The sequence below is a fragment of the Phyllostomus hastatus genome, unplaced genomic scaffold (assembly GCF_019186645.2).
Source record: "Phyllostomus hastatus isolate PE091 unplaced genomic scaffold, TTU_PhHast_1.1 phas_contig_86, whole genome shotgun sequence".
In the NCBI taxonomy this organism is placed as follows: Eukaryota; Metazoa; Chordata; class Mammalia; order Chiroptera; family Phyllostomidae; genus Phyllostomus; species Phyllostomus hastatus.
The window spans coordinates 49,543,595-49,560,518 of record NW_025333977.1 but is presented as its reverse complement, the minus strand read 5'-3'; the positions used below and the strand labels follow the sequence as shown (position 1 = coordinate 49,560,518).

The window sequence follows — 16,924 nt, the reverse complement described above, 5'->3', positions numbered from 1 at the left end:
AAAAGATTTTCATCTATCACTATCATTCTTGTGGATGTCCAAACTGTCAAATTAGAAGTGCCTACAAGTCCTTTTTTCTATATTTCCCCATTGGTCTTCAGCACTTCTTCTTTTTTTTGCTCACAAGGTACCTCAACTCACCTTGTACTTGCCGTGTGCCTGATTTCAAATCAGTTCCTTCTCCAAGGAACCCTGGTTCCTTTTAGTGGGGAGTGGTTCTTACAAACCAGATGAGCACATTTATACTGGGAATCACTACTTCTCTACTGAGAGAAGCTTTTTACTTTTGTCATTTAAGGATGGAAAGAGCTTGAACAACTTTACAGATACTGGGTTCTCATGACTTGTAGGCCTAAAGGTTTTTACTGTTTTATTAAGGACTTGTGCAGGTTTATACATGGAAGGAAAATAGCCTCTGGACAGACAGAGATACTGCAAATACAAAAAAAAAAAAAGATTAGAAATTGGTGTAGGCTACAGTAGAAAAAGAAAGAAAGAGAGAGAGGGAGAGAGGGAGGGAGGGAGGGACGGAGGGAGGGGCATGGAGTGAAACAAAACTGGTCATGGTCCAAGAGAGTGGCGAGCAGGACTCTGCAACGCCCGGTACAGGTGGCAAGGAGTGCTGTCTAGTCTCATATTTTACAGATAGACATCACGTCTAAAGCAGGGAAGAAATGGCATCTATAACTCACTCCTACAGGGCACAGCAAGAACTAAGGTGACTTTCTTGTAACGTACATACGTGACTGACTCATAGTGAAATCCATTGGAAAAGTGAAAAATAGTTGACCCTTGAACACCATAAGGGTTAGGGGTGCTGACCCCCACACAGTTGACAATCTGTAAATAACTTGTGACTCCCCAGTAACTACAGTTGACCCTTTACATCAGGGAAGCAACCAACTGCAGATCAAAAACAGTGTCTCCCATCCATGGATGAAAAACCATGGTTGGGAATATGAAAATACTGTTTTCCACCCTCAGTTGACTGAATCCATGGGTGTGAAACCCATGGATACGAAGGGCCAACTGTATTTAGTGAAAAATTCGGAATATGACCTATGTCAAATGGAATGGTCTAAAAAAGACACACCCATTCAACAACCTGTCCCACTCTGTGGGCTCAAGATTCATAGAAAGTAAAGGTCTTTCATTTCATGCACTCCGAGCACTACCTTTAAGCTGCACAAAAATGCGTTTTTTGCATTTAAGTCCTACTCATTTTGAAATGAACACACTTGTTTTGTTGTCACATGCTGTGTCTAACAAAATACAAATTCACTTAAAGAACCAACCCATTTATAAGTTACTGTCACAGTATTTTATTAAAATCAAGAGTTACTGAGTCCTCCAACAGGTACGAAGTACACAAAATTTTAGGTTTTCAAGTGTATGAGAATCATTTCTCTGCCCTACTCCCACTCCCACCTCAAGTCCTGGATATTTTTATTATTTTCCTTTGGCTATGTAAGCCTGAATCTAGAATATACAGGTGATTGATATTTAGCTAAGTCGTTAAAGCTGTTGGTTTCTCAGAATTGATAACCTTCCCCATTCCCATAGCAAAGGGACATGCATTAATGCTCTAAGCCCCAAGATCTGGAGATCTGAGCACTGCTTGCTTAATGGAGAAATGCAAACACCATCGCAGTGAGGCAAAACGAGGTCAGAGATCCATTTCCTTGCCTGGCCCTAGGGAAAAGAACCATGTATTTCAAAATAATGCTGCAGAAGAACAGGCTGGAAAAACACATCCAAGTGGCTCAATCCAATTCCAGACAGAGAAAGGAATCAGTTTCCCAAACTCAGAAGATGGGAGTTTCATAGCTTTTACCCCTCTCAGCAAAGTGCAGGCTTGCATGGAATTGCTGAATAACAGCGTAAAATACTGTGGACTTCACACTCATCCCCTATGGCTGAGTGCCACTTCTGCAACTGGAATGGAGGGGCCATCAGGAGCACAGCCCACCCTCCTTCTTCCCCCATGTAAGCTCTGCTGGGCCCAATACCCCAAGCAGGTCTGAAGGACTGGGAAAAGGCTCTGTGCCTCCTGCAGCCCCAAACTACAGTGCAGAAGAACATCAGCCTAAAATAAATGTGGGCGTGTAGGGAGAATGTGTGGGGCCTGAGCCAGGGGAAGTCCTGGCAGGTTGAGAGTGCCGGAGACAGCTGATTATTCCATTGCCATTTGAGTCACTCACTGATTCCCCAATGCTTCTCTGAGTCACACTGCCAGTGACCTAGTATCTGACTCTCATAGGAACAGGAACCACGTGGTGTATTAACCACTAACACCTCATTTTAGAGATCTTAAAACTGAAACACAGAGGCACTTAGTAACATCCCAGAATCACAGCAAGAAACTGAGCCCTAGTCAAACCAAGGTCCACTGCATCCCACACACATACCTTTACATTGTGCTGCACTGCCTGCCCATTACTCCAACAGAGCAGTAAGAAAGCTTATTTCGCGTTCTAAAGCCTAAGCACATGAACTACTTACTGCTAAGTTATTCAATATACAGTTAAGGTTTAGCACCAATAAAAGAGCTGACAAAATTATCTTCCTATATCAAAATGATATTATATACACCTACTATTAAAGGTCTATATCACTGGTTCTCAGTGGAATAGACCGGTGGAAGCATTTAGTACTATCTGGAGATCTCTGATTATCGCAGGTCATAGGGTGTTGCTACCACCTAGTGGGCACAATGGGGGGTGCAGCTAAACAATGCACAAGATGGTTCACCAACAAAGAACTGAAACAAAAAAAATGTCAACACTGCCAACGTTGAGAAACTCTGGACTATACCAAAAATTGTAGACAGAAAAATCCCTCAAGACCATCTTGAAAACCCAGATGCAGTTCCTGGTATAAGATGGGGGACCATTTTCATGGCCCCAAAAGTTTGGTGCCTGCACAGCACCATGCCTTCCTCCAACAGCTCCCATGATGCATCTGTACAACCACAAGAAGGGAAGACAGATCCAAGTTCTTGAATGCAGCAGTCTTACGCTTTGCTACAAGTTCTACTAAAAGTGCTTTAAGGGAAGTGGTTGGAATTAAAAGTTAAGATCTGGTTTTGACATTATCAGCTTGTTATCCACACTAACCCAGTTGCCCACTGTCACACATAACCAAAGGGTTGGCTCTGTTTGTAGCAAAACTCGGAAACTTTGATCTTCATGGTTTTAGAGTCTGAATAGTAGGGCCAGGAAGGACTCCTGGCAGTCAAGACAGAGCTGAGCTTATGCTTTGTTAAAAGAGGAAGCTCAAAGGTGTCTGCAATTCAGCTTAAGAAAAGCCTGTAGATATTTCTAATGTGAGAACTAATTAGCAGTTTCTCAACTAAAATATGTGACCATAGCGTTCATACAATTTTAAGTTAAATTCAAGCCCGTGTGTCACTGACCTGGACTCCGACTTGCAAGTGAGGTCGATGGGCCACAGTGGCCAGGAGGTAGGAGGATCAAGTCAGACCTACTCAAGAGTTCATGTCTTGATTTTTACTACAAGGAAAACCAGACTGAAAACAAGGAGCAGCAACAAGCAGAGACGTCCTCTGCCAGAGGCCCCAGGGAACCCATGTGCACGTGCATTCAAACCATGTGCAGCAGTTTGCACCACTTAGAGATCGATGTCTTTTGTTTTAATCACCATTATGAGCGGTCCAATTCTACACCTTTGCTTAGACATCAGTGCAGGAGACAGAAAGCTGAGTTGAAATCAAAAGTCAGAAACACATTCATACTTTCAGAAAATATCAAATGAAATGGAGGTTTCTATGGTGTGGCACCTGGAGGCTAACTGGAGAGAGTAAAGGAATCCACACCTTTAGACACTTACAACCCTGATCAAAAACAGGACATATATACTCACAAACTCACACACAGGTATGTCTTCCCTCAAAAAAAATACTGACGGCTAAAGAAGAGACTGCAGAAGAAAGCTGAAAGGCCCATGTACACACTCGTACTCACAAGCAAGCACAAAACATGCTGCCCCACATACCCCCAACTGGCTGTGAGTTAAACTGACCTATGTTTGAATACTGTCTCGTCATGCGTTAGCTGCCCACCTTGCTTTCAGTGAGTTACTTAATATTCTAAGCATCAGTTTCCTCACTTGCAAACTGGTGGTAATAGTAAGTCACTGGCAAGGCTCCGTGTGTCACCCAATAGCTCAGCAACCCATGCCCCACTGCTAAACTGGCACCCCATGTGTTTTGGTACACGTACCTAGCAGCTCTCTCTGCCCAAAACTCCCTCCTCCCCCACTTTGCCTGACTAAAGTCAATCCATTTGTCAACATCCACAGGCACATGATATCACCATTCTTAAAGCCAGTGGGTGCCAGGTGCTCCTCCTTCAATGACAGCCCCTTGTCACATCCAAATATACCACTTTAGTCCTGGCCATGTGATTCAGTTAGTTGGAGTATCATTCATGCACCAAAAAGCTGCAGGTTCGATTCCCAGTCAGGGCACATGCCTCGGTGGTGGGTTCTATGTCCAGTCGAGGTGCATACGGGCAGCAACCTATCAGTGTTTCTCCCCCCTCCCTCTATCTCCCTCCATCTGTCCCTCCCTCTCCCCTTCAACTACCTCCTCCTCTCTAAAAATCACTAGAAACATGTCCTCAGAGGAGGATTATTTAAGAAAAAAAGAGTACCACTTTGTTTGACCTCCCCCTAGACTGTGGCCTTCCTGAAAGTTCTCTGTGGCCAGTGTATTTCCACAGTGCCTTACAAACATGTTCAGAGAGATTTAGTGAGCAAACGAGCAAAAGGTCCTGGCAAAGGAAGAAAGATCAGGAACACAGAGAAGCTAAAGACTACTATGCATCTTAAGAACAAAAGAGGTCAACAGGGGAGATCAATCCCATCACAGACTGCAAAAAGGTCAGGAGAAAAAGACAACTGAGAAAAGAACAAGAAATTAGAAATGATGTCCCTGGCAGCCTATAAGAACTGTTGTGAGCATCAAGCATTAACTGTTCAGAGCAGTGAAGGAAGGTAAGAGGGGATTACTCCTTCAAGTGAAGGAGAAAGTGAGGTTCCCACTGGCTGAGCCTAAGGAGAGCCCTGGCCAGAAAGAGGAGTCGGACAGCCACCTCAAGAATTTAATAAGGAGTCCAATCCAATTCCCAGTCAGGGCACATGCCTGCGTTGCAGGCCAGGTCTCCAGATGGGGGTATGCGAGAGGCAACCACATATTGATGTTTTTCTCCCTCTCTTTCTTCCTCCTTTTCTCTAAAAATAAGTAAATAAAATCTTTAAAAAGAGAGAGAGAGGAGCCCAGTAGGAAATGGATTTATGAGAAGCAAGGAGGATGGTCAGCCGCAGAGAAAAAAAATAGTAACCTCTACGAAATGAACTGGCATGCTTATAATGACTTCCTCTTGGCACAGGTTTTTGACCTAGGAGCAAAGACATTGTTTACCAACCCATAAGGAGTTACAACATCGGGGGAGGAGGCAGGACCAAGAGTCACAACGCAAGAATTCTAAAACATCCAACCAACCTTGGAAGAAGAAAAGCCAGGAGTATGATGATATATTAGAATTAATACAACTGAATAGTATAAAATATATTTAAAGACAAAATATATTTAACAACATAAAATATTACCAAATATGACAAGACTGAAGAAGCAGTCCATATAAGTACCCTTTCCATTAAACCCATTGTTAACTATTCTGGAAACCATCTAGGATGTCACATATTGGCACCAAAAAGGGAGGAGAAAAGGTACACATTAGGACAAGGGAGATAAAACCAGCGATAATACGAAAATGGCTTCAGTTAATTTAGAAATGTACACAATGATTACACATATCTATACTATTTCCTAGTGTTATAAAAATGACCTAGAGAACAAATATTCATCTCATATGAAAATACCTCAAATAAATACCCTAGATTAAAGCTTCTGATGTGGACCAGAAAGAGCGAGGGGGAAACACCAGACTGTCCCATTTTAAGAACTGAACAAAGACCAGGGAGAAAAATGTTCCTCACAGGTAGGAGTTGATACAGGAAGATTTGAAAGAAATCCATTCTCTAAATATATTTATTTCTAATTATGAAAGATTTCAAATATACAAAATAAAAGCTCAGAAACTAGTGTTTGCGAAACCAATGTACTCAATCACCTAGCATTCACTGATAGTAATATTTACCCATAATGACTTCAGAGTTTAACAGAGGCAACAGCACAAGCCCAGCAAAAGTCCAACTGCCCTATATGGCCACTTGCTCCTCCTCCCTCCCCAGGAGCAAGTGCAGCCACGGCCTTGGAGTGCATCGCCCTGACCAGGGCACGCTAGGCGCCACCCGGGACCGCATGTAATGTAGCTCTGTGGAGAACTCAGTCCCTTGGTTGTTGTTTTCTCCCAAGAGAACTTCGCAACCTTTTAGGAATATTATAGGTAAATATAAAATTTATTTATCACTTATTCTCAAGTAGATTTCTATAAAATACATATTTATATTTCCAGGAGACCATAAGAATGCAATTATGACAAGGAAGTCTGTAATGAACAAACTCTAGGAAAGATCCTAGATTTCAAGGTCCTTATAATGTAACTTTTTCCTACCTGGAAGTCCCAACTACAGGAAAGAAAAACAAGTTATTTTACCCTCCTCACCAAATACTTACTAAACGTCTCATGTGTACAAGGTCTGGAAAAAAAAAACTTGCTACTCAAAATGTGGTCACTGGGCTAACAGCATTAATATCACACCCAACTACAGACCTATGGAATATGAGTCTTCATTTTAGCAAGATCCCCAAGTGATGTGTATGCACATTAAAGTTGGAGAACAGCTGGTTTAAAGCACAAGAAATGTGACGACCTGGAATAAGGAAGAACCAAATCTAACCACCCTTCTGCCAAACTCACCCTTTTGCATGCAGACGATACGGCTTTCAGATGTTATCCCTGCACACATCCATCTCATCGGACAAGGGGTTATCACCCAGAGTGATGTGGTGTCCCACAGGACATTTGGCAATGTCTGGAGACACTGCGTCACAACTTCTCTCTAGCAGATAAAAGTCAGGGATGCTGCTAAACATCCTACAATGCAGACGACAAGAACAGTCTTCCATAACAAATAATTATCTGGTATGATGGTTTAAAAAAAAAATAACAAGAGAATCCCACCTATGATTTCTGGCTAAAATGATCAATTGTTAACTTCAGTAATTCAATGAATTTGAGTATCTGCTTCCATAGGGGGGGAAAATAAACCAGTAACTAAAAACACTTCATGTCCAACAATCTCAAGTAAAGAGTTTGCAAGTTTTTCACATGAGTTCACACCAAATTAATAATTATTATTGAAAACTAAGACCACTACCCTAAAACAATAAACACACATTAAAATATTTCACAATTTTACAAGCTGAATTTAAAAGTAATTGCACTGCTACCATATATACTTCTCCAATGAAAATGTTCTTGTGTTTATTTAACTTAATTAATTCTTCACTTTCTCCTACAACACAGGATCAATATAAACACTTTGTCTACTTCAAGATAACAAGCATTCACTGGGCTAAATTCCTTCACTGAAGAGAAACCTCACACACACACAAAAATCTAAGGTGAATGAAAAAAGAAAAAAACCCTCTAGTATTATCATAAGCTCAGGTAATTTCAGCAGAAGGTTACGGAGGAATCATTTCCCTTTTTCAGAGAAAACAAAATGATAGCACACGGTCAGAATGGTAGGCGGTGGCCCATGTAGAGGAGAAAAACGGGGCACTGTGATTACTCAGAAGATGCGTAATGAACCGAGCATGTTTCTATTAAGACGGATGTATTTCTGGGGTGAGCACTGCTTTGAATAGCCTTGTATGAACTAGCAGCAAATTCCACTTAAAGAGAGAGCCCTACAGTTATATGCAATATTCTACAGCACAGGTGGCAAACACAAGGCCCATGGGCCGAATCCGGCCCTCCACCTTGTTTTATCTGGCTGGGCACCTTGTTTCTACCCAGAGGCAATGCTGAGCTCCTTGCACCTAGTTAAGGAATAGTTACATTTATACGGTCCTAAAATTACATTCAGCCCTTTGAAGGGAACCTCAAGGCTGATGTGGCCCCCGATGAAAATGAGTTTGACACTCCTGTTCTACAACGTGAAAACACTTCATGTGCACATCCTGAGACCTCGAGTTGCACTAAAAGACAAGCGTGCTCACCATCTACACTAGAATGAGTCTTTAGCATTGATATTCTAGCTGTGCAAAAATATGGAAAGAAAGCAACTCATATGACACTATTATATAGGTGTTTGGGGGCTCATATATCCCCTTCGACCACATTCTTTAATTAAGTCACCAAAGACCCAAAGCCATGGGATAAAGACTAAAACTCGAGCCTTTTCACTTCATTCTCCTCTACCTGCATTTGTGGAAAAGGAAGAGTCTGCCTCAGTGAAGCTGAGGACTTACACACTTAAAAATCTTTAAACACTTCTGCCACCCACAGAGATCTTTAGGGAGCAATGTTTGCATTCCTGAAAGCTCAAGGTTAATATAATGACCACTTTCACTACAGAAATTCAGATATAATCTCAGAATTAACTGCCTTGGACAGGGCTGGCTACACCTCCACAAACCGGCGGGCCCACTTTTTCCGTTGATCATGGTCAGAGGTCCCTTTCCTTTTTCTTTCTTCCCCCTCCCTTCGCCTGTCTTTCATCTTTAATGGGCTGCAGCAAGCAGCTTAGAAATAGACCAAATGAGACCTTGGGGCAGGGATGGGAGAGTTGTTGGGACACACCAAGACATTCTTTGTTTTTCTTCCTGATTCATTTGGTTCCTATTTATTTTTAAGTTACTGTATAAAATCAGCATTTCCTCCACCTGCAGAATGATTCGAAGTCTCAGGTCGTCCCTTTATCAGGGCATTAAATCATCTTTATACTAAAGATAAGTAGGGGAGACTGAGAAAATGTTTCAACGTCAAAGTGATACACATCTCATTACCTGGTCCTGGTTTTCGTGCAACACATATCCCTGCCTTTTGGTCTCAATGTATAAAACTGACCCACCTGCTTGTAGACGCTCTTTTGTCCCATCTCTCTCCATCTGTCACTGTAGAAAAGGCTGCTATGCTCTGAGACACCAAGATCGAGCACAGCACAATTTGTACCTACCGGACACAATGTGCCACCATCAATACCACCACTAAAGAGAAAAACACCCAAGAGCTGAAAAATTACTACCAAAGTTGTCTTGGATGTACCTTTAGCTGGTCACTCACGTAGGGTAGCCCTTTCATTTGCCGCTGCTATATCCAACCAAACAGGGCACAGGCTGGCAGCAGGAATACCCTTGCCCCTCCCCCCAACTACCGGATGTCAAACCCTAGCATCCTAAAAGGCAGATTGTTGTCTCCAACTGTTTAAAAATAGGCCAACCCAATCGAGCAAGGCACACCTGTGCTAGAAGTCTGCCTGGGCCGGCCAGCCCCTGCAGTCAGCCTCACAGCGAGGGGCAAGGCAGGCAGTGAGGAGCACCCCTCGGTGTGCGCGCTCAGACTCTCAACACTTAGAGGAACCTGAAAGCACAGTTCTGGACCCACAGTATCAGCACACAGGCAGACATATTGCAGCTCAAAAGTATATGTCACAAGACTGAGAAAAATGTGTTTATACAGATCTACACGCAAAGGAACTGTGGCTCTCCCTAAATCATTTCTAGGAAATTCTTTACTATTTCTATATATAGTGATTTAATGTTTCCACACAGAGTAAAATTTGGCTCTCAAACATTTCTGAAAATTCTTTACTATTTCACTACATAATTATCTTATACGATATTTCCCTCTACAGTACTTTAAAATATATTTACATCTACATTTTTTAATATTGTAAACCCTAGGCAATTACTGCAGCTCACAGACTGAGGGGGGAATATGACCCCTGGGAGCAAACAGCTTACCCCTGTGAGTCTGGCTCTTAGAATAAGCTGCATCTGACCACCATGGAATGAGACAAAATTAATTACTAGTCACAGATTCTTTGTCACAGTGAACAGTTAAAAATAGAAAATGTAGCCCCTTTGCTTTTCATATAAAATATAAAACAAGCTACTGAAGACCTACAAAGAAGTAAAAGAGTATAAACCACTATGACTAGACCAAGTGTGCAGGAAATAAGATTTCCTTCTGAAGGAAGTTCAGAGACAGGCTAGAAACAGACCTAGTTTTGCCACCCGGCATGCACGAAGGAAGAGTACACAAAAGCAAGACTTGTGTGGACAACAGCACACCAAGTTTGCTTGTAGGATTTTTCTATTTGCAATGTGACTGTATTTCATATCCCACATTTCCAAATTCCACTTTCTCACACTACCTTTATTTTACTGACTTCACCCACTGTGTGTAAAGCACCTTGCTTGGCACCAGAAATACAAGGATGAACAAGATAGATTCTCTGACCTCAAAGAACCCACAATCCTCCACAATCTTTCCTGTGATCTCTGACTAGATACAAATTTAAGAGCAGGGCTTCATGTCTTATATTCCCATATTGCATATTTATTTCACAAATATTTTAACTGTCTAGGAATACAATGGTAAAAAATGACATGGTCTTTCTCCTTTAAAGAGACTTACAAAAGTGGAAGAAACAGAAAAACAAGGTCGAAGAGACGAGTGCTGTGAGAGGAGAGTGGCACAGAACTACGAGCACACACACGGAACCCCACACCCAGTGCACCCAGCAAGGCTTGGGGTGGAAATGTCTCCTAAAGAAAGTAACATCAATGCCCTGGCCAGTGTGGCTCAGTTCATTGGAACATGGTCCCATAAACCAAAAGGTGGCGGGTTCAGTCCCCAGTCAGGGCACGTATGAGAGGCAACCGATCAATGTTTCTCTCCTTTTTCTTTCCCTTCCTTCCCCTCTCTCAAGAATCAGTGAGCATGTCAGGTGAGGATAAAAAAAAAAGTGACATCCAAGCTGAGGCCTCAAGGATGAGGAGGATTTATCCACCAAGGAGGTAGCCATCAAAAACGCCAAGAATGAGTTTTGCACACAAATGAAAGTTTGTGCAAAGGTCCAAAGTAAAAGAAATTATAGAACCTACAAGGAGTCAGAAGGGTTCAGGACAGCAGAGACTTACTGCTGGAGGTGGAGGAAGCAGTGATTAGACCAAAGGGAGCTCAGAATTAAAGAACTACAATTTTATTCTAAAGGCAAGGGTATTGCTGAGGGTTTTCAGCAATATGTTGCTATTACATATAAGATGGGCAGTCAATACTTGCTTTGATGTATCAATCACCTTTCAAAGGGTGGAATTGGGTGGAACCACCCTAAATCAGTATGTCTGACCTCAGGGAGGAACACAGAGAATTCCCTAACCAAAGAAGGTTCTGAGTAATACTTAGAACAGTGCTGTCCAATATATAGTAAATATGACGTGAGCCATATATGTAATTTTAACTTTACTACCAGCCATATTCTTAAAAAGTAAAATTAAGTCCTGACTGGTATGGCTCAGTGGGTTGGGCATTGCTCCACAGACCAAAAGGTTGCTGATTCCATTCCCAGTCAGGGTACATGCTTGGGCTGCAGGCCAGGTTCCTGGCTGGGGTATGCAAGAGGCAATCGATCAATGTTTACCTCAGACATGAATGTTTCTCTTCCCTTCTTTCTCCCTTCCTCTCTAAAAATAAAAACTAAAATTAAAATTTATTAATATGCCCTGGCCAGTGTGGCTCAGTTGGTTGGGCATCATCCCTCAAACTGAAAGGTCACAGGTTTGATTCCTGGTCAGGGCACACGCCTAGGCTGCAGGTCGGGTTCCTGGTCGGGGTGTTTACAAGAGGCAATCTGGGTTTCTCTCTCACATCAATGTTTCTCTCCCTCTCATTCTCCCTCCCTTTCCCTCTCTCTAAAATCAGTAAGTATGTCCTTGGGTGAGGGTAAAACCAAAAATTACTAATATATTTTCTTTAACAGAATATTTCTAAAATATAACTTCAAATGTAATCAATATTAAAATATTTTACTTTTTTTGGTATGAGGCCTATAAAATTCAGTGTGCATTTTATCCTTATTTCACATCTCTGTCTGGACTGGCCACAGTTCAAGTGCTCTCCAGCCACATGTGGCTTATGGCTACTGTACTGAACAGTGCAGATCCAGAATGTACTGTTATCATTTGTATGTGTTTGTTTTCTAATTTATAAAAATAATGCAACTCAGTTTTTCAATGGAAAAAAAAAAACACAGAAAAGCTCAGCGTTAAAAGGTGCCCCAACTTCCGTATCAGAAATACCAGTTATACTTGGATGTGTTATGTCCAGAATATATGCAGGGCAGGCTTTTTAAAGAGTCACATCTGTAGCAATAGCTCTGACACCTGATGTATTAAACAAAGTTCTGAACAAAGAAAACAGATTCTGTTTTTACAATCTCAGACCTTCTGCGGCTATGTTTAAATGAGTGTACCCTAGAGTTGTGGAGTTTTACAGGGAGCCACTGTCATTTTAGAGAAACGATGCTCCTTACATCACCCACGGCTCTCAGGCTGTCCTGCCTCGCCCATTCGTCGGTCCTGCCATCTACCACTCTGCGCTTCCCTTCCCCAAAGGGGGTAAAAAAAGGAGGGAGGGAAGGGTGCCTAGCATGTAACAAAACTTTATTTCAAGAGTGTGGTGGGCTTGACTATATGCACTGTCTTTTGTTTTATTATTTGGCAATTAACATGGAGGCCATAAGAAGGCCTCTAAAACATTATTTCCCATTGCTTTCCAGGCCTCACCTTCGGGAGTGACAAAAAGATGAATTCCACCACCCCTCAGCCCCCCGAGTCCTGCTCCCGAAACGCCCTCATCATACAGCAAGTCATTCCCGTGCTGTACCTGATGGTCTTCATCGCGGGGATCCTGCTCAACAGCGTGTCAGCATGGATCTTCTTCTATGTGCCCAGCTCGAAGAGTTTCATCATCTACCTGAAGAGCATCGTTGTCGCTGACTTCCTGATGAGCCTGACGTTTCCGTTCAAGATCCTCAGTGACTCGGGCCTGGGCCCCTGGCAGCTGGGCGTGTTCGTGTGCAGGGTCTCGGCAGTGCTTTTCTATGTCAACATGTACGTCAGCATTGTGTTCTTTGGGCTCATCAGCTTCGACAGATACTACAAAATCGTGAAGCCTCTTTTGACATCTTTCATCCAGTCAGTGACTTATAGCAAACTCCTGTCGGTGATGGTGTGGCTACTGATGCTCCTTCTCGCTGTCCCCAACATTATCCTCACCAACCAAAGTGTTAAGGACGTCACACATATAAAATGCATGGAACTTAAGAACGAACTGGGACTAAAGTGGCACAAAGCATCCAACTACATCTTTGTGGGCATCTTCTGGATTGTGTTTCTTTTGTTAATCATTTTCTACACTGCTATCACAAGGAAAATCTTCAAGTCCCACCTTAAGTCTAGAAGGAATTCCATTTCGGTCAAGAAGAAATCTAGCCGTAATATATTCAGCATCATGTTAGTGTTTTTTGTCTGTTTCGTACCTTACCACATTGTCAGAATCTTCTACACAAAGAGCCAGACGGAAGCACACTACAGCTGCCGGTCCCGAGAAATCCTGTACTATGTGAAGGAGTTCACTCTGCTGCTGTCCGCTGCCAACGTGTGCTTGGACCCTGTTATTTATTTCTTTCTGTGCCAGCCATTTAGAGAAATCTTGTGTAAGAAACTGCACATCTCACTAACAGCTCAGGATGACTCAGAAACGTCCCGATGCAGGAGGGCACAAGCAGCGCCTGAAAGCACAGACACGCTGTGATTCCTGCCGCCGCTCCCGCACAGCCTGGGGCACATGTGTGGCGCTCAGTTACCAGCGAGAGGGGCAAATCCGAAAACTGCCAAGACATTACGCATCACCTCTGGGCATTACTATCCAATTTAGTGTGATAATAAATTAAAATGTGAGTTTCCATGCTTATGTGTAATACAAAAGAAAAAAATAATGCATACATATTTCGATCATATCAAAATAGAAGGTTTAAATTTATAATCACTAATCTGGTCAGTTAATGTACAACTTTAAATAGCAAATAAGAAAATAAAAAGCAATCAAGACAATTCACAAGGGTGTCTTCCATCTCTAAACACAAGAATTGAGTTTGTAAGTTATGGAAATTTTTTCAACAGGCTCATTAAAGACCAACTTAAAAGTATGCACAGTTTGATAAAGGACTAAAGGCCTGGGTAGAGAAAGAGTCAAGTTTTCTCTGATTTGAAGAAGGAGAAAAAGTGGACACTCAGAAAATCACTTAAGACATTCCCTACTGATTTATCTCATGGCATTTCAAAAGAAAGCAGATCAAATTTATATACTTTGCAATAAAAAACATAATTTTTTTCTGATAGCATTTTGAAGATGACATAAAATGCATTTTAGGTATGTTCTCTACAGAGACTTGTTAAGCCACTTAATGAGCCCGGAGGTCTGGTGTTAGAATATTTTTAGAAGTGGACTCTCCTGAGGGAAGCTAGGTACTGGTCTGTGTCACCAGCATCCTCCTCTGTTCAGTGGCATGGACGAAAGAAAAGGATGGCTGGGCAAAGACACACACACACACATACATACACACACACACACACACACACACACACACGTCAGGCCGGAAACACACATTCTTCTCTAGGGGTGAGTGAAGCAGTTTTTTTTTTAGAAAGCAACTGGACTTGATTTAAAAAAATCGAAAATTTACAGTAATGAGTGAGAAACTATACATAAAGTAAAACTTTACACATCACATTTTCCGAAAAACAAATGAATATGTGCAGATATGAAATGTTTGTTTGCTGGCATATGAGTTATCAAAATAATTCTTTCTCTGCTATTAACTGGTTAGAAGACATTAAGCCCAACTTTCAAATGTTCTCTTCAATCTTGTAAGTCATGTTTATATATGTCATTCTTTACTGTATATGTACTAATAAAACATTTTTAATACTCTCAATTTTTTAAATAATCAAATTATGAAAAAAACTACCAGATTACCTCACAGTCAAGACATGGGGTGGTTTCTTTAATACACTCAATTATGCATGCTAATAAGGACATTCAAATTCTATTTACTACTGTCTTTTCAAAATGAGTATTGCATATGCTCTAGGACCTCATCAGATTTTAGGCAAAGCTCAAAAAACAAATTTTAAATTGAGGAAGAGAATGGAAAGTTTTTATATAATGTGTCCACTTTTTACCCCTGTAAAAGATCCCTGCTCCCAACTCTGGGTCAAAAGACAAAATCACCAACCTACTAATATAACATGCTCAGTCAAAGTAAGCTTGCAGTATTTGTTTGGGTAAATATATTTGCAAAAGAAATTCACTGTGCTTACTCTTCATCATTTCCATTGGCCAGGACAAATTACTAAATGCCGGTGTTTTAAATACCCCTAATGAGCCACAAGAGAAAATGAAAGTGAAAAAGAGATGAGTAGCACCAAGTAATACATTTGTACCACTGTGCTACAACAGAGCAATCATGCGAAAGGCAAGATTTCTCAGGAAGCAACATGCAATGCAGATAAGGATATTGTGAAGCAAGAGGTGAGTAACAGTCACTACATTTTAGAACTCAGATCCAGGGCCACAGCAAAAAAGCAAGTGCTAGAGCAGTGCAAAAATGGATAACTCAGAGACACTGCTGCAGGGAGGCAGCAGGGACCACTTCCCAGGTCCTCTGTAGGTAAAGCACTAGTGCAGGTCTTCGAGAGCTCAGGCTGCCTTGTGCAGCTTACAAGCTCGGGTGCCCAAAGTGGTGAGGAAGGCCACGTCACCTCAGTTGTAAGAAAATGGATAATAGGGAATGCCGAAGCTGACTGTGAGCCGAGAGCTCCAGTCTCACTGAGAGGCCAACAGGCCCTTAAGCTTCAGCCAATCGTTTCTCTGTGTTGTCAAGGGATATAAAATCAGAAAATTCTAAATTGCTGGGACAGTAATGAAAAGAAACATATTTGTGGACAGAACATGATATACCAACAGCTGCTCTGCAACATCTGAAATGAAGAAATCTAACAGAAAGGTATTCAGAAATGGCTCTTGACTAAGACTAAAAATGCCACTTTAATTACATTTTCTTTAACTAAACTGAGGTTCAGTGTTGATGCACAACTGATTCAACCACCCATACAAAAATACTCTAAAGTGTTTTTATGAAAGAAACATTTGAGACAAGAATCAAAAAACAAAGAAATGGCAATCCTATAAAAAGATTACACATGAACCCACCCACAGAGATGGCTGAACCTTGCAACTATCTTTTACAAAATGCTATCAACAGTAGTGCTTGTTTGGTGGTTATCTCCTCAGGTTCTTTCTTTTTAAATTATATTTTACTGATTATGTGATTACAGTTATCTCAATCTTTCTCCCTTTGCCCGCCTCCACCAGAACCCCACTCGCTCAGGCGGTCCCCACACCATTGTTCATTTCCATGGATCACGTGTGTAAGTTCTTTGGCTATTCCATTTCCTATACTGCACTTTACAGCCCCCTGGCTATTCTGTACCTACCTATTTCTACTTCTTATCCCCTCACCTCTTCACCCATTCCCCCACACCCCTCCCATCTGACAACCACCAAAACTCTCTCTGTACCCATGATTCTGTCTCTGTTCTTGTTTGCTTAGTTTGCTTTTAGATTCAATTGTTTATAGATATGTATTTATTGCCATTTTATTGTTCATAGTATTGATCTTCTTCTTCTTAAATAAGTGCCTTTAACATGTCATGTAATAACGGTTTGGTGATGATGAATTCCTTTAGTTTTTTCTTATCTGGGAAGTTCTGTCCTCAGGTTCTACACTCTTTTTTCTCATCGATCAAAGCAAAAATTTTCCTTTGGGAAAATTTACCTTTCCCTGTTCTCAGCCATATACT

The 16,924-nt window shown here is 41.6% G+C and overlaps 2 protein-coding genes across 5 annotated transcripts in view; one reads left to right on the top strand and one right to left on the bottom strand.

The window, feature by feature from the left end:
- P2RY14 (purinergic receptor P2Y14) overlaps positions 1–14,988 on the top strand; it is a 48,282-nt gene extending 33,294 nt beyond the window's left edge. For 2 of the 4 annotated variants that reach the window (XM_045851260.1, XM_045851259.1), the window contains exon 2: positions 12,778–14,988. In XM_045851260.1, coding sequence (XP_045707216.1) covers positions 12,804–13,814 — 1,011 coding nt within the window. In that variant the 5' untranslated portion in view covers positions 12,778–12,803 and the 3' untranslated portion in view covers positions 13,815–14,988. Of the gene's footprint in view, positions 1–6,375; positions 6,432–10,626; positions 10,775–12,777 lie in introns of those variants that run through there. The other 2 variants (XM_045851258.1, XM_045851261.1) reach the window with 2 other exon arrangements.
- MED12L (mediator complex subunit 12L) overlaps positions 1–16,924 on the bottom strand; it is a 316,418-nt gene that overhangs the window by 177,803 nt on the left and 121,691 nt on the right. The gene's annotated exons all lie outside the window — the stretch shown is intronic.